This window comes from Ammospiza nelsoni, chromosome 21, assembly GCF_027579445.1.
Source record: "Ammospiza nelsoni isolate bAmmNel1 chromosome 21, bAmmNel1.pri, whole genome shotgun sequence".
NCBI lineage: Eukaryota > Metazoa > Chordata > Aves > Passeriformes > Passerellidae > Ammospiza > Ammospiza nelsoni.
Window position 1 is genome coordinate 9,226,945 of NC_080653.1, and position 21,419 is coordinate 9,248,363.

General features: G+C 47.9%; 1 protein-coding gene across 2 annotated transcripts in view; it reads left to right on the forward strand.

Annotated features, from left to right (window-relative positions):
* Positions 1-2,796: 2,796 nt before the first annotated feature.
* The window catches only part of YPEL2 (yippee like 2), a 35,664-nt gene continuing 17,041 nt past the window's right edge, over positions 2,797-21,419 (forward strand). The window contains exons 1-2 of one of the 2 annotated variants that reach the window (XM_059487205.1): positions 2,797-2,854; positions 14,467-14,780. In XM_059487205.1, coding sequence (XP_059343188.1) covers positions 14,664-14,780 — 117 coding nt within the window. In that variant the 5' untranslated portion in view covers positions 2,797-2,854; positions 14,467-14,663. Of the gene's footprint in view, positions 2,855-14,242; positions 14,367-14,466; positions 14,781-21,419 lie in introns of those variants that run through there. The other variant, XM_059487206.1, reaches the window with a different exon arrangement.

Consider the following 21,419-nt stretch of genomic DNA (forward strand, 5'->3'; position numbering starts at 1 on the left):
AGCTCCAAACACAGATTTAATTCCCAGGGCTGAGGCAATTCCTCCGTGGCTCATCTGGAGTTTTCTCCCCTCTCAGAATTGCCTGACAAAAGTTTTCCCCAGGCAGCGATGCTGGAGCAGTTGGGCTTTGCTGTTTAAATAATAATTATTATTTAAACTGATATCAGCCACTGAGCAGGGAAAAACAGTAACTGTGCTGCTCAGGCTCCAAAAAATGAGTGTTTGCAAATAGAGAGCTTAAAAATCCTGGTTAGTGTTCAGTTTAAAGCTAAGTTGTAATTATTGTAGAGCCAAAATTCAGATTTTTTTAAAATAGGTTTCCCTAAAGCTCAACCCAGCAAAGTTTGCAACCAAAGTAACCCAGAATCGAATGTGAAAATGGGATTTAAAGCTTTAATAAGTAGCATTTAAATCAATGAATGTTTTATTTTACAAAGGTGAGTGAAATTCTCCTTATAAAACACTGGTATCCCTAAAAACCTTCCAATTTTTTTATAAATCAAAAAATATAAAGAAGAAATTCTGGCTTTTTTATGGTGATATTTTACTACACCCTCAAAGCTGTGTGAGCCCCCAGATCTCCACAGTGATGCTGAATTAAAGCAAAATAATTCCAATTTCTCATCACCCTAAACCAATAAACAACAGAAACCTTTGCATATGAACAATATTAATGTTCACCTTGTAAATAATAATAATAATAATATTGTACTGAAAAATTCTGGGGTGAAAAGAAAAAATTCCCTTCTTTGGTGATGTCAATTTGTTTTGCTGATGGTTTCTTGTGGTTTCTGGGTGATTTCAAGTTCAAGTAAATTCTGTCACCACTTCCTGCTGAAGATCTGTTAAATTCAGAGTTTTTAGCACTGGGGAGAGGGGCTGAAAAAGCTAGGATGTTATTTTTTAAAAATTATCATAATTAATGGAAATATTGCCTTATTATTCCACGTATTTAACTTTTGAACCAGAATATTGCTCTTATTACCAATGAAGGAATTCTGCAATAAAATATCATTAAGAATTTCCTTAAGCAGGAGAGAGAACAAGAATAATCTCATAAAACAAATATATTTCAGCCCTGAAGATGCAGAATTTTAATCATGGATGTGAGAAATGGACAGATAGATATTAATTAAATATTTTTAATTTTGGAAATGTCTAGGGAATAGTGCGAAGACTCCCTGGCCATTTCAAAGATTAGAAATCTTATTTTTAATAATAATATTATTTAATAATAACCCACCAGGGGTGGAATGGGATGGACTTTAAGTTCCCCTCCACCCCAAACCCTTCTGGGATATTAAACCTGTACTTTATACACTGAATTATTGTAATTAGGGGATAAAAACAGGGAGAAGCCTTCAGCTGACCTGAGCTCTCTGTGTTAATTACAGATTTGAGGGGATTTTGGGTTTAATTGGGGTTTGCTGGGGGTGTGAGCACATCTGCCCTGCTGGGGCACAAATCTGCTGGAAAATTCATGGATAGAGAAATATGGAAAATCCTCATTTCTGCTGTTACCCCTGAGGTGCGGTGGGGGAGCTGGGTTGGTATTGGTGGATTTTGGGAGTTAATACTGGTTAATTTGGGGGTTAATATTATGAATGTTGAGGTTAATATTGGTGTATTTTGGGTGTTATTATTGGTGAATTTTGGGGTTAGTATCAGTAGATTTTGGTGTTAATATTGGTGGATTTTTGGGGCTAATAATGGTGATTTTTGGGGTTAGTATTAGTGATTTTGGGGTTAATAATGATGAATTTTGAGATTAGTTCTGGTGGATTTGGGGGTTAATATTGGTGAATTTTGGGGTTAGTACTGGTGATTTTGGGGTTAATAATGGTGAATTTTGAGATTAGTTCTGGTGGATTTGGGGGTTAATATTGGTGAATTTTGGGGTTAGTACTGGTGATTTTGGGGTTAATAATGGTGAATTTTGAGATTAGTTCTGGTGGATTTGGGGGTTAATATTGGTGAATTTTGGGGTTAGTACTGGTGATTTTGGGGTTAATAATGGTGAATTTTGAGATTAGTTCTGGTGGATTTGGGGGTTAATATTGGTGAATTTTGGGGTTAGTACTGGTGATTTTGGGGTTAATAATGATGAATTTGGAGATTAGTTCTGGTGGATTTGGGGGTTAATATTGGTGAATTTTGGGGTTAGTACTGGTGATTTTGGGGTTAATAATGGTGAATTTGGAGATTAGTACCGGTGATTTTAGGGTTCAGTTCGTGCATTTTGTGTCTCTGCTCTGCCGCTGCTCCCCCAGCCCGGGGCCGTCCCCAGCGCCCGCCCCGCGCACGGACACCGCTCATTGCCGCCGTTCATTTACCTGCGCGGGGAAAGACGGAAATACCGCACAACCCTGGCCCGGTGACCGCAGCCGCCCCTTTCCCTGCGCCGCGACCCCGAAACCCCCGGGACCCCCGGGCCGCGCATCCCCCGCGCATCCTGCGCGCATCCCCGCGGGTGGCGCGGCCCCTTTAAGAGCCCGCGCCGTGTTTGTTGTGCGGCCGCGCGAGCCGCGCTCCCATTGGCTGCGACAGCGCGAGCCGCGCTCCCATTGGCTGCGCCGGCCGCAACCGCTGCGTGCGGACCCGCGGGTGCGCGCGGGAGGGGCGGGAGCGCCGCGCCCTGAATGGCTGGGCAAAAATGGGCTGCGGCCGGTGCTAGCCAATCCGCGGCGTGTTGCTATGTGCCGGCGTGCGCTGATTGGTTAAAGTTGATGTCGCTCAGCTTCGGTAGGGTATAAGGGGAGGGAGCAGGCGGCGGGCGGGGGAGGCGCTGCGGGCTCTGTGCGCGTCGGCCGCCGCCGCGCTCGGTCCGCGCCGGGACGCGCTCGGTGCGGCCGCGGTGAGTGAGGGCGGCACGGAGAGCATGAGGGCGTGAGGGGCGAGCGGCCGCCGAGGAGAAGCGTACCGGCCCGCGCGCGGCGGGGCCGGGGCTGGGCGGCCGCGCGCAGCTGCGCCACAGCCGCGTCTGTGTCCGTGTGTCCCCGCGTCCCCCCCTGCACCCGGCCCGCGGCCGCGCGGAGCCCGCGGAGCATCCCCGGGGGGCTCCATCAGCGCCGCTGGAGAAGATGGGGGAGCCCCCGGTGCTGGCGGTGGGAGAGCCGGGCTGGGCGAGCGGCGGCCTTTGTGTGCGCGGCCGGGCCGGGGGATGGAGGCGGAGGGCAACAGGTCCGGCCGGGAGGGGCTCGGTGCCACCGGGCCGGGGAGCAGCGAGGAAACACCGGGCGAGGAAGAGGAGGATGAGCAGAGGTGGTCGTGCCTCGGCAGCCACCCGGCTGTGGCGGTAATCGCACCGCAAGCCTTGAACCGGTGGCACCGGTGTGCGGGGGGCTCGGGCCGTGACCCCGCGGAGCTGCCGCAGCTTCCCGGGGGGCTCCGGCCGGCGGCTCCGAGTGCCAGCGGGACTGCGAGTCCCGGGAGCCCCGGCCGTGCCCGGCCGTGCCTCTGCTGCCATCGTGCCCGGGGGGGCGCAGGGATTGCGGGGCAGCCGGGGGATGGATGTCTGCTCAGCTGCTCTGTGTCCCTGCTCAGCTGCTCCGTGTTGTATCTCGGCTGCTGTGTTGCTGCTCAGCTGCTCTGTGTTGTTGCTGTCTCCCCTGATAAGGGTGTAGCAGCTTCCTCTTCTGCAGAGCTCCGCCGAGGGCCAGGGCTGAGGTTTGAAATGCTAACGGGGTTTTGCATCTCCATAGAGACTCCTGGGTTTGATGCTGAAAAGTTCGAGGTGACAGAAGTAGCCGTGGGTCCATAGCTTCAGGTTTTAATGCTGATTGTTGAAGTGCAGCTGATTTGAAATCCTCCTGTTTAAAATGGGGTGGGAAGAACACAAGTGGGATCCTCGCAGCCTTAGCCTGTAATTTACTGGAGTGGCTCTGTCCTCACCTTTTTCTGTCTTAGAAAAGAGCCAGAGGCAGGCCTGTCAGGGCAGCGAGTGTTCCTCGCATGCAGCTGGGCCAGGGCACAGCACCTGCCCTGCCTCCCTCCCTGCCTCCCTCAGCGCCGGCTCCCCGCTCCAGATAAAGATTTTTCCTAATGCGTTTATGGTTCCTTAAAGCTGGGCAGCGCAGGGAGGCCTGTGCTGAGTGAGAGGGTTGTAAACAAGCAGATACCGAGGGGAGCTTGCCTTGTAATCCATGAGAGGATTCTGCCTGGAGAGGATGTGTTCTGTGACTTCATCCTCGCACAGCACTCCCACTGATTCTGTTCAAGATCTCATCGTGTTGGATCCACGCCTCTGGTTCCTTGTAAACACGGTGTGCTGTGGAACAGGGAATTGGGATGTTCTCCTTTCCTCCCTGGTTCTTGTTTCCTCCTGTGTAAAAGTGAGGGCTGGGCTTTGAAGCTGAGGTTGGGAATACTGTGATGGAGATGTCAAGTGCTTCCCTTATTTATTTATTATTTTAGCTTTCTTTGCAGGTGTCTCTTTCCCAGTGCCAGGATTGGAATAACTGGCAAAACAGTCCTTGAGCTCCCTGGTATCCTCTGGATCCATAGATTCTGAATAAATTATTTCCTTCCCTTGCTGCTTGGTGTGTGCAGTTGAGTCAGGGCTGTGTTGAAGCAGACAGCATCCCTACCTGTAAATCCACATTCCCTCAAAGGCTCCTTGACTCATGGATTGAAACCTGTTGCTGAGAGAGAGAGAATTTAATTAAGGAACTGGTCACTCTGGTGTAGGTCCTGGCTGGCAGTTCACAAAGTTGGGACCTCCTTCATGTGCTGTGGTACTACAAAAGCATTGCAGGGATTGCAGAGGAGTAAAAAAAACATTTATTTCTTGTTCTTGCATCACAGCCTTGCCTTTGCTCGTGTTTGTGGAAGAAGAGGCACCGATAAAGCCAGGCTTTCATTGGGCTTTGGTCATTAACTGGCAGAGCTTAAGCAGAGTCTTCATTAGAGGTCAGCTGTGGGGTGCTGGAGCACAGGGATCACAGAGTGGAGTCAGGAATGAGGAAATTGAGGGTTCAGTTCCCTGTTCAGGCTGTTCTGAAGCTGATCAGGATGTCCAGGATGCAGCAGAGTTGTTCATTGCTTGGAAACCAGGACACACAGCTGTCTTTTTCCACTCCTTGATGGAGAGCTGTGGGTTGGTCCTTCAGGGTGTTCCCTCTTTTCTGTGCCTGTTTGTTTGCAGCTCCTGTCTTTCAGATCCAATCACAGTAACTGATGGCTGAGGACAGCTTTCCTTTTCCTTCCAGTCCATGGAACAGAGGGACTATTCTGACCCCAGGATTTTTCATTTCTTTGGTACAGGTCCTCAGCTGCTAAATCAGTGTCTGTTGGCTGTGTGGGAATGTGGGTTTCTTACAGTTTGTCTTTTTGGGGAGAATAAAACCACACTCTTCTGGGAGTGCTGTGCCCTGAATCCTGTTCCCTGTACCCCCATTGATCCCTGCTCCTCATCTCCCTGGATTTTGGCAGTGGGTTATTTCTCACTCTGCTTTCTGCCGTGTCATTTTGCCTTTTTGTCCCCGTTTGTCAGCCTCTGTGGCTGTCCTGCAGCACATAAACTGAGTGTGGCTGATTCTTCTCCTCTTCTGCCACCTTTTACTGGACAGCCACATCTTCCAAGCTGCCTGGGAGCTTTTCCACCTTTTCCACCCTCTGCTGTGGGGTGCGTTGGCCATGGGGAGCAGCTCCATCCCCGGAAGCCTCGCTGGACTGGCCAAGCCACTTAAGGCTGCAGGAAATAACATAATTAATGAGACTTAGTTCTCCCACATCTTGTACCTGACAATCTCAAGTCACTTGACAATGCTAATTAAAGCTAATCACGTTCCTCTGTTTTTAGTAAATAGCTATTATCCCTGCTTCACTCTTGCTTTAACAAATGATAGTGCCAGGCTCCGTGAGTCACTGGGAGTTATGGGAATGCAGGCTGGTGGAGCTGCCTTCCGGTTTCCTCACCAACAGGTCCATCTGGAGATTGGTTTTGTACACCTGCTCAGGTGGAGGATGTTAAAATGTGAGCTGTTTTGCTAACTCACAAAAATATATCACTTTTAGTCTCCTTTTTTTTTTTTTCACTGCTGTCGTGACTTGTACAAAACAAAACTCCCGCAGTGGAGCAAAGGCTCCTGAAAGTTCCAAAAGCTGAGGATGCTTTGAATTTGCCCTTCAGAGGAGTTTTTGATGTGCAGAGTGCTGTCACTTCTCCTGTTTCACATTGGCAGCAGGAGGACAAAACATAGCATGGTGTGACCTGGGCATTGCCCAGCCCAGCCATGGAGCTCCAGAGGAAACCTCTGAGGTTTCACTGATGAAATATGGCTGGAGGAAGATGTTACTAAAAACAGACTGCCAGCATTGCAAACAAAAATAAAAGATGGGGTTAATCATTAACTGTGGGGAAATAAGAAAACTTGAGGAGAGTCCCAGGAACTCCCAGCTCAGACGTGCGTCAGTTCTGTCACAGACTGAGCCAGGTGAGTCAGTGCACCTGCCTTGGCAGGCTGAGAGGATATCCAGGAGGAACTAATGACAAAACCTGGCAAGCTAACAGCTGACTTGACCTTCTTAAACTGGATTCAGTTATAGAGTATGTGCCACGGGAAGATCCAAGCTCTAAATGCTCACCTGGCTTTGCCCCCTTGACACACTAAAGGGGAGTGAGAGGGGTTGTGGCTGAACAACGCAGAGCTTGTCCCTTGTTAATGCAGGAACTGTTGCATTTAAAGTGTTTCTGGCAGAGATGGGTCAGAATTCACCATTTTATCCTCAGCTTTACTCAGAACAGAATCAGATGTAGCAGGGTAGAAAATAAAGCTGCTGCCTGTCTTGTGGCAGATGAGCTGCTGGGTTAAAGATTTCCTGGGAAGAGCAGGTGGGGTTTGTGGGCAGTGAAAACTTGGGAATTTGGCAAGAGGAGCTTGTAGTAGTGAGTCATGACAGGCAGCTCTAGCAGACCCTTCTTTAATGTCTCTGGGGATATTGGAGTGATCCTTGCAGCAGATAAATGTTCTCACTGTGTTCCCTGCCTTTATCAGGAGAAATGGATGATCCGTCCTGCAGACCCAGGTAATTGAATCCTGCTCATACCTACGTGTGCCAGAGAGGGAGATAATAAAGTGATCTGAGGAACACCACAGAAAATGCAGTGATAGGAGATTTGTTTGGACAGCCAGACTGTTTTGCAATTAAAGCGAATCAAGCTGAGAAGTGAGGATGATGAAAAGCGTTTCCATTTTGTCAGTAAATGATCAGTTGGGTGGGAAGAGCTTTTCCCCTCTGCCTTTAGTTCATGTTGGTGCTGGAATAGCAGGGCAAGGGTCTTGTTTCATTTTGTAGAACTCTGTGTGTGTGTGAATGTGGCAGAATTCTTGTCTGGGGCTCCAAGTGTGACCTTCACCTTGAGCGTGGCTTTGTCCAGTGCAGGGATGGCTCTGGAACTGAGGAGCTGCAGCTCAGCTGATTCAGCTGCAGCACTCTTACCCCTTCCTGGGCCTGCTGGGGCTTTGCAAAATGTACAGGAGGAAATGGAGTCACTTGTGTGTTAAATTAGCCCAGGCTGCAGCTTTTATTTGTGGCACGAGTGGGATTTGCTGGTGGGAGCAGACGGAAGCGCCGCCTGCTTCAGCATCGCCGCTTCTGCAGGAGATTTCTCCTGCTTGGTGCCTCTGGAGTGGCCTCTGCTGGAGCTGGGCCCTGGACCTGGCTGCAGGGAGCTGGAGGTGGGCATTTCACAGCTGTAATCTCGCCCTGCTGCTCCTTATCAGCAGCACAGGCTCTTCTGCATTGCAAAGATATCGCTGCCAGGCAACTGGGGAGAGTGGGAAGAGAATTCAGCCAGAGGTGTCAGTCACTGCTTGGAGAGGCTGGATCCTGCAGTCCCTGCTCCTGTGGTTTCAGAGGCAGGCCTGGAAAAAGTAATAAATTATAATCTTTTAATAATACCTTTAAATAACAAAAGGTTTAAAGAATCCTTCTGTAATAAACCATTGAGGCAGGTGATGTCTGTCCTAGCTTGTGCCGTGCCTTGTTGAGATGAAATTGGAAAGGAAAGGCTTTGATTAAAATATCCAGGATTGTTTCCTTTCCCTGCCTTCCCAGTGCTGTCTGATGGTGCTCTGGGTTGTGGGGAGGGATGAGTGAGCAGTTCTGACACTGAATGCTCCAAGCCCAGCCTTAGGCTGTAAAGAAATCAGAAAATTCTCATTGTGCCCTGCTCTCTGTGGTCAGGAGCCAGAAAGAAGCACCTCTGCATGATCTTCAGTGAGTTATTTTAACCTGTTCTTTCCCTTTCCAGTTGGCTGAGGGCTGTAATTCACACAAGGATTCCTGCTTGGAATGCAGGAGCCTTTTGAACTTGCTTCTTGCATCTGGGAACCTGAAAATGCACTGGTGTGGGTTATTAAAATGGGTGAGACTTTTAAATTTGATTTAATCTCCAAATTGACAGAACCTAAAATAAGGATTTTAAAATGTTTTTTAATGTTAGTAAGTTTAATGGGTTTTTACTGGGTTAAAGTCACAAATCTACACAAAATTCTAACAAAAGCGAGTTTTAAAATTTGCTCTTTGTTCCTTTTCAGTTTCAGCTCATTTCCCTGTGCTTTGCAGGTCACCTTTAGAGGAACCTGTCCATCAGAGACACCAGGGGGGTTTACTGTGGGGTGCTCTATCAATTTCTGACCAGAGCAATTGTGATAGACACAGAGTGATGATCTCAAAGAGGAAGAGAAGCCACCAAAGCCCAGCTTGGAGAGGTGATTAACAGCAGCAGCGTGGCGGGGCTGGCGCTGGGTTTTTCCTGCCGGGCTGGCTGTGGAATGTGGAGCACGGCAGGTGCAGCAGGGCTGGCACCCTGCCCGTCCCGGCTTCCCTGGGGCCGGGGTTGCCTCCTGCTTGCTGCAGCTCCTCCCGATGCCCTCTAGTGGCTCCCTGGCAGGTGTCTGGGATGCTCTTTGCCGTCAGCATCACCTCCATCCATCCCCTTTTCCCCAGCACCATGCAGTGCTGCCTCACGGTGATGAGGAGATCTCACTTGCTAGGAGACACCCAGAGGAGGAGAAGGGGTTCAATATATTATTATTATTATTATTATTATTATTAGTGTTGTTATGATGTCCGTGCAGCTGATAAAAGTGCAGAGGGTTCCTGCTGGCTGTTTTCCACGTTTTCTCATGTTCTTCTCCTGCTCGCAGGGTTTGGAGGATGAGCTGAGGTGTTAAAGGACACTCAGGGGTCAGTGCTGAGCTCTTTGCAGGGTCACCTCAGGCAGGGTTTGAAACTGGTGTATTTCAGACACTTGCTGCTGAGGGAGTGAGTGAAGCACATTGTGTTCACCCATCTGCTGTTTCAGCTCCTTTCTTGGCTTCCCCTTGTGTTGTTCCTTGCTTAAATTCAGGATGTTCATCCTTCCTCAAGGTACATCCCACCCTCCCTCCCTCCTTCAGAGGATCTGCTGCAGCTTTCCCAGAGCTGTGGCTCTCCAGAACTGCCCCAGACCAGGATATTTTGTCACCATCAGGGCATAAAATGCTCCTTTAGCAGTGCCAGGTGTGTCTGAGTGTCCCACACCTGGCTCTGGTAACTCCTGATCCAGAGGGAAGCAGAGCAGGACATCAATTAGAAACCAGCCTTCCTTCAGGCTGCATTGAGGAATATTAAGGCAGTTTTTGTCAAGAAAACCCTGGTAAGTGGCTGTATTTACCTTGAGAATTTTCCTAAAATCTTGGTCAGAGCCTGGAGCTACCCAGTTTAGGCACAGAAAACTCCAAACCCAATTCCTCTTGTGCTCTCCTTGCTCTGGGAATCAGCACATCTCAAACTCTTTCTGTATTAATGAGAGACCCACCAAAGGAGAAAGGTTGGGTTTCCAAATACCTGGATTATTTCAGAGCTGCTGCAAGCAGCTTTCTGTAGCATTTGCTATATTCTAATAAGTATTTCACGGGCTGAAGTTTATCTTAAAATTGAATAAATCATTAAAAAAACCTCTCAGCTCAAACAAACCTGTTGTTTGTCCTGCCACAACGAACATTTGCATCTGAGCTGCATTGCAAATGGATTTTATTGAAATCAGGCTTGTGTGTGATGGTTTTGTTCCCTGGCATGTGGACTTGTACTCACAGTGGCCTTGTCTGGCAAGTGCTTGGCACAGAATTCCTCCTTTTTTTTGTGTTTCCTGAATTGCTGAGAGCTTTGTGTGGGACACCCACAGGTGGAGGGTGGGTTCTGAACCAAAGCTGCCCAAATGGCAAAAAGTGTGTGGTGGTTTTTCCATCAGGAAGCTGATACCTGCCCAGAGCTCAGCAGGACAGCCCGACACACCCAGGGCAGGCAAACAAAACATTCAGCTGATTTTCCCACTGATAACCCACAATAAATGATGTTGCAAGTTTTTTTTTCTTTAGAATCCTTTCCTTTTGTCTAAACCAACTTCCTGACTTGGTGGGCATTAATTAATAGGCATAAATTCCTCTTCCATTGAATCGAGTGAGTGCATCCCAGAGATAAATTTCTCTTGAATGGGAAAAGAACAATAATGGATGATGGTGGTGGTGACAGATACTCATCTCTCTGACAGTGCTGGGCACGATGATAAAGTGAACAAACCTTCTTTTGTTCTTTTTTAAAGTGAGTGCAACGATTCCACTGCTGCCCACTGCCTGTGGTGCTGATGAACATGAGCTCATCATTCTGAAAACCAGAGGCACAGCCCAAATTCATCCTGGTGCCTTTGTTCTGCAGCAGAACAAATGCACTGTTAACTGGTAATTGTCTCCTAATTCAAATGTAGTTGGCATTAGGACATGAAAAATCCACGGGGTTGGGTTTTGCATTGCTGGGAGCCACTGAATACATTTCAAAATTGTATTTAAGACAGAAATTGGTCCTTATAAGCTGCTGGCTGTGCTTGTAGAATGTCAGGATGCATTTCCTGCAGGTTTTACCTCCTCTCCCTCACTGGTGAGGACAGAGCTCTAGGTAGACAATGCACATGTGGTCACACCGTGTCAAAGTGGTGTCTTGAGAAATTACAGCTGAGCTTATCTGAAGTTTTTATTCAAGGCATTTTCTTAACAAGGCTTCCCACCAAGATCTTGGCTCACAAATCTTTATTCTCTGCCCTGCCTGGAGCAGAGATGGAGTTTGCTTTCTCAGCACAGCCCTGAGACAGGAATTGCAGTTCCTCTGATACCATCTCGCCTGAATAATTTTTCTTTTTTTGGTCTGCTTTTAAAAGGTCAAATGTTTTTTTGCTGATGTTCAATGTGTTGTGAGGTCAAATAAATGAATGCTCATGAGCTGCTTTTGCAGAAAGCTGTGTGCAGCAGCTAATTCCTGTGTGTGTGCTCATTGCTGTGTCAGATAAATGCAGCTGTAGGATTTCCTGCTTTGTTCATTGTTCTGGAGCATTGATGCTGAGCAGCTCTGGAGAGAGGGGTCAGCAAGCAGCAAATTAAAGGATTGCTGGGGTTTTGTTCTGGTTGGGGTTTATTTATCTCTCTCTGGGGGTGCCTGGGGATTACCTTCTGCAGCTGGTGGGGAAGGGAAGGTTTGGCAGGGCAGGATGGAGGTGGTGAAAGTGGTGATGGATTGCTGCACTGATCCATGCTGCTGTGGAGGTGACCAGGGGCTGCTTTTCATTACAAATCAAGCCTGAGGTTTAGACACAATCTGGATTCTCATCCAGGAACCAGCTGAAGTGATTGCCAGTCCTTCCTTGTGCTTTCCCCCAGCTTTTCCAAGGGAATTTGTGTCCAGCTGCTCCAGGAAGGGCAGATTTGTTCTCCTGCTTCCCTGGAGCCTCACAGATTCCAGGATATGGAATAAAAGACATCAGCTGCTCAATCAGGGCCCTGGAATTTGGGGATGGTTTTGTGGCAGCTGAAAATGAGGATTCTGCTTTGGTTTACATCTGGTTTCTGCCCTGTTGCTAATTTAGGCTACAGTCCTTGAGTGCCTCTCACCTTGGATGGGAAAACAATGCTGACTAATGCAGAACTCAGTTCTGACAAAAATCTGGTGCACACAGAGAACTGGGGCAGGATACAGGTGAAGACTGATTTATCTTCCTGATTTATCTTCCTTCTCTGATGAGTGTAAAAGACACTAAAATCTTGCTGAAATCCAGAGCTGCAGCTGGGGAGCAAACAGTGCCCAGTCCTTAGCAACTGGCCAGGTAAATCCCTGGCAGAACCTCATTTGGACTGGGCAGGAGAGGGGGGAGCTCCTCACAAGCTGGGAAATGAACCTCTCTGTGTCAGAGGGGTCCTGCTCAGCTGTGGCTGTAACTTTAATTGGAAAAGGTTAATCTGATTAGTTGGTATTTGCAGAAAGCTTTGGGAGTGAGCAGTGCTGTGGAAGTGCTGACTGCTATGATCATGATGGATGTGCTTTATCAGCAGCTTGCCTGATGAGCAAGATGCTTTTTTCCCTGTTTGACTGTGAGGGAGCTGCCTCCTGGAGAGCAGAAGAAAAATATTTCAGGAAAAAAAAAAGAAGAAAAATTGGGTATCCTGTTGTTTTGCAGGATTCTGGCTCCTGTTGAGCTCTGTGTGTGGTCAGGTCCCTCTGGTACCAGGCAGAGGGAATATTTCCATGAGCAGGGAGTGGCAGGACAAGGGGAATGGCTTCACACTGATAGAGAGGAGCTTTGGGGTGGGGATCACCCAAAAATCCTTCCCTGTGAGGGTGGGGAGGCCTGGCACAGGCTGCTCCATCCCTGGAGGTGTCCAGGCCAGGCTGGACAGAGCTCTGGACACCCTGGGACAGTGTCCATGGCTTGGACACCTTGAATTTATCAACCATGACAAGGTTTGGGGAAGTGTTGGAGGCAGGGTTCTCCTGATGCCTGAGATGTTATTCCTTGTTTGCTTTATTTTGGGGGTGAGCTTGGTGGTGTTCCATGTTTGACCCACAAAGTGCAGGCTCAGAGGCTGAGCAGAATCACATGGAAAGGAAAATCCTCCTGGGAGGAGCAGCCAGAGTTCATGATTAATTTGCAGAGCGTGCGTGCACGCCATGGATCCAGGAGGGAGGGCAGCTGCTGCTGCTTCCTTTGTGCTTCTCCATCCTCAAAAGCAACACTTGCAGCTCTAAGACTTTTATAGGTGTGGGATCTGAAAACTCCATTTCTGCCAACAAAAAGAGACCCAGACTTGAGCTGCCTTGCAGGTGCTGTCAGATGATGTTGGAGTGTAAAATGGTGTTTCCATCCTGAATAGGGTTTTTAATGTCTCTTGCTATCAGGAGGAGGCTTCAGAGGCTGTGCCTTGCTTTGGCTGCTGTCAGATGTTCAGATAAAAAAAAATAAAATACTGGAGTGCAGTTTATAGAGTAGCTTCTACCTTCAGAGCTTGCAGGGAGTTCTAAAGGAAAGTATAATGAAGGAATCCTGCATTTCCCATGGGGAAAGTAGGGCAGAATGGAGAGAAAAACTGGTTTGGTGACTCATGGCCTTAGAAAACCCAGGTCCAGCTCTGATTTTTCCCATGGGGTGTCACAGCAGTGAGTCAGGCAGGGGACAGGGGCTGGCTCTGCTCCCCACTTTGTCCCTGCCAGGGTGGGAATCACCTCCCCTCCTCTGCAGGAGTCACAAGGGCTGGAAGAATGGGTGCAGATAACGGGAGAAGGGAGGTGTGAGGGCAGCCAGCAGGTGAATAAAGAGCTGTGCTGCTGATCTGATCCCTGGGCATCACTCCTGTCTGCTGCTTCTAAATCCTGAGTGAAGGTGGGATTCGCCTCCACTCCTCTGCAGGCATTTCCAGAGCCACAGAGGGGTGGAAAAATGGGTGCAGATAACGGGAGAAGGGAGGTGTGAGGGCAGCCAGCAGGTGAATAAAGAGCTGTGCTGCTGTTCTGATCCCTGGGCATCACTCCTGTCTGCTGCTTCTAAATCCAGCCCTAAATCCTGGCTGGGTGAGAATCACCTCCATTCCTCTGCAGGCACTTCCAGAGCCATGAAATGCTGGAAGAATGGTGCAGATAACAGCAGCAGGGAGGTGTGAGGGCAGCCAGCAGGTGAATAAAGATCTGTGCTGCTGATCTGATCCTTGAGCATCATTTCTGTCTCCTAAATCCAGCCCTGAATCCTGGGACCAGGCTGGGTGGGAATTACTCCTCTGCAAGCATTTCCAGAGAGAGCCACAAGTGCTGGAAGGATGGGTGCAGATAACAGCAGCAGGGAGGTGTGAGGGCAGCCAGCAGGTGAATAAAGATCTGTGCTGCTGATCTGATCCCTGGGCATCACTCCTGTCTGCTGCTCCTAAATCCAGCCCTAAATCCTGGCTGGGTGGGAATCACCTCCATTCCTCTGCAGGCACTTCCAGAGCCACCGGTGCTGGAGGAGTGGTGCAGATAACAACAGCAGGGAGGTGTGAGGGCAGCCAGCAAATGAATAAAGATCTCTGGTACTGATTTAACCCCTGGGCATCTCTCCTGTCTCCTAAATCCAGCCCTAAATCCCGCTGTGGGCTGCAAGCTGAGTGTTGTGTGTGCTTTCCACCGCAGGTTTCTGTGCAGTCCCCTGCTTCTGGTGCCCAAATCCCTTCGTCTGGAGCATCAGCAGCGTGTGGAGCCCGCCCCACACAGCCCATCCCTGCCAAACCACGGCCTTTACCTGCGTGTTCCGCTGTTTCCCGTGCGACCCCTCCTGCGGGAGCGCCTCCTGGGCCACCCCCGACTTCAGCCAGCGCTCTGTGGCTCCAATGGTGAAGATGACGAGGTCCAAGACTTTCCAGGCATATCTGCCTTCCTGCCACAGGACCTACAGCTGCATCCACTGCAGGGCTCACCTGGCCAACCACGATGAGCTCATCTCCAAGGTAGGGGCTTCCAACATTCCCTCACGTTGTGTCGCCTCATTCCTCTTCGCAGCAAGGCACAATTCTTCCCAAAAATATTTATGAGATTCACATTCTCTAAACCTTTCTTATCTAAAAGCAATTCTTATCTCATTTGCTGTGCCTGTGTTTGTGCAAAAGTAGAATGCAGTACGGAGTGATGGTGTTTTGGTTCCTTGGTTCAGGGCCACGTGTGCAGCCCCACATTTCTCTTCACAGAGAAAAGCAAGGCACAGTTCTCCCCAAGAATATTTCTGGGTTTCACATTTTCTGAACCTTAGAGAAAGGAAAAACAATTATTATTTGCTGTGCCCGTGTTTGTGCAAAAGCAGAATGCAGTATGGAGGTTGTTTACCCAAAGTGATGGTGGTTTGGTTCAGGGCCAAGTGTGTAGCCCCACATTTCTCTTCACAGAGAAAAGCAAGGCACAATTCTTCCCAAGAATATTCTTATCTCATTTGCTGTGCCTGTGTTTGTGAAAAAATAGAATGCAATATGGAGGTTGTTTACCCAAAGTGATGGTGGTTTGGTTCCTTGGTTCAGGGCCAAGTGTGTAGCCCCACATTTCTCTTCACAGAGAATAGCAAGGCACAGTTCTTTCTAAGAATATTTCTGAGATTCACATCCTCTGAACCTCAGCGAAAGAAAAAGTAATTCTTATCTTGTTTGCTGTGCCTGTGTTTGTGCAAAACTAGAATGCAATATGGAGATTGTTTCCCCAAAGTTATGGTGGTTTGGTTCCTAGTGTGTAGCCCCACATTTCTCTTCACAGAGAAAAGCAAGGCACAGTTCTTCCCAAGAATATTCTTATCTCATTTGCTGTGCCTGTGTTTGTGCAAAACTAGCATGCAATATGGAGGTAGTTTACCCACAGTGATGGTGTTTTGTTTCCTTGGCCTGTCAGGGCCAGGTGTGTGTGTGTGTCAGGACTGTTGGGTGACAGTCACAAGATCAGGGCAGTTGTGTGCAGAGCTGAGTGCTTGGCAATTCAGTTTAGATGTGATATAGTATAGAATAATATGGTGTAATAAAGTAATTAATTAGCCTTCTGATAAGATGGAGTCAGATGCATCATATCTCCCTGCAAATACTGTAATGTTGCACATCAGTGGTGGTAGAAGTGCTTGGCCTTACCCAGCTACCTTTTCCCTTGGAAAATGGGCTCTCATCCCAAAGGATCTGTTTGTGAGCTGCTGCTTTTGTGTTGACTGCCTGGGGTCTTCACCACCCTCACAAGTGCACTGATCTCTTCACTCCCGTGACCAGGGAATGGCTGGAGCTGGGGCAGGGCAGCTTTAGTTGGTATCAGGAAAAGGTTTTCACTTCCAGGGTGGTGGAGCACTGAAAGAGGCTCCCCAGGGTTTGGTCTCAGGCCCAGGGTGGGATTGTTGGGGGGCCCTGTGCTGGAGTTGGACTCACTGATCCTGATCAGTCCCTTCCAGCTCTTCAGGGGTGTTGGGATGAGCTGAATTAAAAGCTCTCAGAGCCAGTAAGAGTTCTGATGCAGGCCAGTAAGAGGAGCTTGTTCTGAACTGGGAAAATGAAACCTTCCCTGGCTGTGGTCAGCTCCCAGGGCTCAGCTGCCTTGGAATAACTGTTCCATGAAGTTTGTTCAGCTTATAAAATCTGTGCTCAGAAAAAACAGCCCCAGCCAGAGGTTGATGAGCTGGGCTGAGTGGAAATGGTGCTGTGAGCTCTGTGTGTGCAGCTTGAACAGTTCAGCTTGGTGGATCAGCAGGGACAGAGGGGCTGTGCCCCTTGGAAAGGGGTTTAAAATGTAAATAAATGTAAATGTAGCAGCATCTGTGCCCTGGAGGTGAAATTGCTTCACCCTTGGGCCAGCTGGTGACTCCAGGCTCCTGTGCCCACCTGGGATGGGGCAGTGACTCCCTGGATTTTTATTTGGTGCCCTGGATGTTGTGTTGGGACACAGAAAGTGCTTCACTGGCTGAGGAAGGAGGCTTGTTTTACTTGCTGTTTGTACAGTAGATTAAAGTTTGTGCTCTGCTTTTGTTTCTTGACACAGCTGGTCCCCAGCCAAGGAAAAACAAGGCTGTACATTCCCAGTGCTTTCACCTTTGCTGCTTCCTTCCCCTCCTTGTTCCAGGTCCATGCTCCAGTGCAGCTCTGCAGGTTAAGGAGCTTCCAGCAGGGCAATGCTAGAGCTGCCAACTGCTTGGAATTTGAGCTCCTAGCCCAGGAACTGCCCAGGAATGCTGACCGCTAAAATATGGACAGGAGAGGGAAAGGAGGGAAGCACAATGTGACTTTTGGAAGTGTTAATTCCAGTGTGCTCCTTCTAAAAGTTCATTCTAGACCAAGGTGTGAATTAATAGTTGGGACCACATCGTTGGTGGAGCCACCAGCAGGTCATGGAATTTGAATGCAAAGGGTTTGGGGTTTCAGGGTTTGTTTCTCAGGGTTGTAAACACGAATAAAAACACATTCTTTGTATAATTGGAAACCTTATAAAAGCAGTTGTGCAATCATGGCTTGTACAAGTGGTGTTTGACAGAGCAGAAGGGCAGTCCCTGCCTCAAGGGGCTTCCAGATGTGGAGGAACTTTCCCAGGCAAAGTGTAATAGTGGCTTTTTTATCTGTTGGAGCTCAGTTTGGAGGAAGGCTTGGGGAGATGTTTCAGTCCTTTCATCCCAGCCTTATGCTCCCATCCCTGAAGCAGGCACTGCAGTTGCTGTGCTGGTTTCCCACATGGAAACGTGGCAGAGGAGAAGGGAGGAACAGGGCTGGAAAAGGGAGTGGGAGACTGCAGAAATGGGAGCAGCTGCAGCTCATCCTGAACCTGGCTGTGCCATGGGATCCAGGCAGCCCAAATGACTCCATCCTTGGAAGCATCCCCACCAAACAGGCTTTTATGTAACAGCAGGGTGCTGGGGATTTGCCTCCATGGAATGGATTCCTGTGCTCCTTCTGCCCCGAGCTGGGCTGCTCTGCACTCCAGGAGCTTTTAGCTGCTCTGGATGCTCCTCACAAGCTGCAGCCCTGGCTGGAGCTGTTGGATCAAACACAACTGGAGCTGAATCCCAGGATTGTTCTGCTTTCATTCCCTCTCCATCTCCCAAGTTTCCCCTCTCAGCCCTTCAGCACAGCTCTGGCTTCAAAGTGTTTTACCAGCACCAGGTATCCAAAACTCTTAGACAAATCTGCCTTGGCAGGGCGGTTTTTGCTCCTTTCTGTACTGCAGGAAAACCTTGTGCTTTAAAAGGGGTGGAAGGTTTCTCAATAAACTATTGCTATTTAAAGGAAACAATCGATGCTGAGGCTTTTAAGAAAATCCAAAGCTGTTACATGAAGCCAGTTACCAAAATGTTGCTTACTTGGCCTTTTATCTCCTGCAGCCTGAGGGAGAAAGTGGTTTAGTGTGTCTGATTTTGTAACAGGATCTAAATTGTAGGTTGGGCTGTCTGGCCAAGAAAGGCCTTATTGACTTAGGAAATATTAAGGTGATCAGATAAATTGGGTGGAGTGAGCAGTTTTTCCTTTCTGTGTTCCTTTGGTGTCTGGCTTAGCATGAGTGGAGTTTCTTGTTCCCTTGGAGCAATGCATCATTTAAAAGGCTGTGCCAAATTTAGTACATACTCTTGTTTCACTGCTTTTTCCAGAGCTTAAGCGGGCTGAGACTTTGGGAACTCAACCCTGCCCTGCAACAGATTCCTGTGTGACCTTGAGGAAGTCACTGAATGTCTTTGTTCCTCCTTTTCCCCACCTGAAAAATGCTGCTTGGAGGGTTTTGGAGCAGGTCCTGTCTGCTCCTCCAAATTAGTACAGGCTGTCCCAATCCTCTTTGGTTTTAATGTAAAAACAAAATCACTGTGCCAGGCAACTGTACTTAAAAATCATATTTCAATGCCAAAAAAATAAGTGAAAGGTACTTCTTGTTACAGGCACAACATCCCATGGTTTTTAGAATGTTTGAGAAAAATATATATTCCATCATCAATGTCTCCAGGAAGCAGACACAGGAGTTTTTCTTTTACATCATTTTCTGTTGGGGCCTGAGGGGAACAGCCAACAAAATGGACATTTACCAAGTAAAGTTAAACCAAGTTTAAAACTGGCAGGGGTGATTCTGATTTATATAACCTACTTTGAGTTATTCCAACTCTTTCTGTTGGAATCCATTTGGTGCCCTTAAAGGAGGATGGGAACAAGAGCAGAAAGATCCAGGCCAGAGACGCCACTGAGTGTCTTGGGTGCTGATTTTTTGTGCTGATTTTTTGTGAGCAGTAATTCAGCAGAAATGTCCCTGATTATGGAAATATGTGGAGAATGTCTTGTGGGCGTCCTGCAGTTTCATTTTTTCCCCTGAATTAACTGTGATCCAACTGCTCAGCATTACTCAGTGATGTATCCTCTGAAGTCAGCCCCAGGCTTGCTGGGGAAATTTAATGTTTTCCTTTGATGTCTGCATGGAACCTCAGCTGAACATGAATGGGAAATCCTTCAGCACAGAAAGGCTGCAGCTCCTCCAGGCTGAGAATTTAGGAAAAATCCAGCGCTCCTGTGTGCCTGACTTTCCCATTTGGGGCCGGGTTGTTAATGAGGGAACACTCGGAAGCTCTTTTTGATCTTCTCAGCCGGGATTTGGGAGGTGGAGCAGGAAAATTCCCTCCCAGTCCTTGTGGCCTCTCCCCTTCCTGGCTGCTGGAGCCTGAGCCTGGTGGTTCTGCAGCTCCTGGGGAGATTTATGGCTCCATGAGAGCACCAAACTCTGCTCCATCTTCCAGCTGGGGGATCTGAACAGGATTTGAGGCTTTTCCACAGAAGCTGTGGGTGAATTCAGCTCTTTGGGGGCATTTGGGGCACCACATGCAGGTGAAAGGAGCAGCAGTTTTGGTTTTTTGGTGAAAGGATCAGCAGTTTTGGTTTTTTGGTGAAAGGATCAGCAGTTTTGGTTTTTTGGTGAAAGGATCAGCAGTTTTGGGGTTTTTGGTGAAAGGATCAGCAGTTTGGGGTTTTTGGTGAAAGGAGCAGCAGTTTTGGGGTTTTTGGTGAAAGGAGCAGCAGTTTTGGGGTTTTTGGTGAAAGGAGCAGCAGTTTTGGGTTTTTGGTGAAAGGAGCAGCAGTTTTGGTTTTTTGGTGAGAGGAGCAGCAGTTTTTAGTTTTTTGGGTTTTTAGTGAAAGGAGCAGCAGTTTTTGGGTCTTTGGTTTGGCTCTTTGCTATTTTTTTTTTCTTTCTTTCATGTGGACAAGGCAGTGTTTAATGTTCTTTAGGACTTCACTTCTCTGGTATTTGTAGTTCAGTTCACTTTGAAGATGTGAAGATATTTGCTGGGTGGGGGCAGCATGCACACAAGGCAGAACAATAAATGTGAAATTACAACGAGGTAATCTTTAACCTAATGGGAAAAGAGACATTTAATAAATGTCCAAGACATGTCTGATGAAAATCCTGCATTTCCATCACAGGAAAAACCAGTGTATGAGGTGAGAGGGGTATTCCTTTCTCATGGGTAAAGTTCTTGGATTTCATTACACAGGTTTTATTCTTGCTTTAAAGCAGATTTTGTTCCTTCCCAAATATGAATTGAAGCTCCCAGCTCCACAGTAATTGAAATAAAGTTATTTATAACAGTGATGAGCTCTGAAGGCCAGGAGGAGCCATCCCGTCATCATCATCCTCACACCTGAGCTCCTCTGGGGCATGGGCCAGTGGGTTTCTCCAGGATTGCAGCAATTCTTCCAGGAAAAGCATTTAGTCTCCATTTGAAGACGTCAGGAGGGGAAATTCACTGCTCCCTTTGGTCATTTTAATCCAGTGGTTAATCATCCTTACTATTAAAAATCAGAAACTTTGAATTCAGGTTTGTCTGACTTGTGCTTCTTGTCATTGGCCATTATTTTATTTCTTTGGCTAATAAAATCCATCTCCAGTCCCTGCTCTTCTCCTATAAAATATCTCCAGTAACCAAAGTCACTCTTGATCAGTTTTTGGGCAGACTAAACAGATTCATGGTGCAATCTGATTTTTTCCAGTTTCACATCATTTTTGTGGTTCTCTTCTACGTTTTTAGCATTTCAATCTCTTTTTTAGGGATGGAAACAGAGCTGCTCTCATTGTTGCAGCCTCAGACTCTGCAGCAGCATCTTTTCAGCTCCCACATTTCATAATTGCATCAGTCTCAGTGGCTCAGCACTGCACAGAAATCTTGTGTTCATTTATTTGCTGGGAGCTCTTCATGCACCAGATTTATCCATTTTATGCACATTTTCTAGAAGCTGTCCAGCAGCTTTTGGATCCTCCTTTCCAGCTCTTGTTCCCTAATGAATTTGCCACTTCCAGGCATTATTCACAGCCTGCTCTTAATTGCAAATATTTGAGTTCAAGCAGTGAGTGATAAACAGCAAAGCAGCTCCGGGAAAAGTCATTATGAGATTTTTCAGCTCCCATTTCAGTGCTGTGAACGTGAGGGGGGGGAAAAGCACCTTGTAGTTCTTGGCTTCCATGAAGTTTAAAATGAAATGCAGGTCGAGAGGGTTTCAGTGCTCTGTAAAACAATGTGTCATCAGAGCTTTTCCTCCAGCACGAGGGGCAGCCTTAATTCGAATTTTCCAGACAAATCCATGCCCAGAACCCTTTGTGGGCAGGTTGGGGTTGGCATG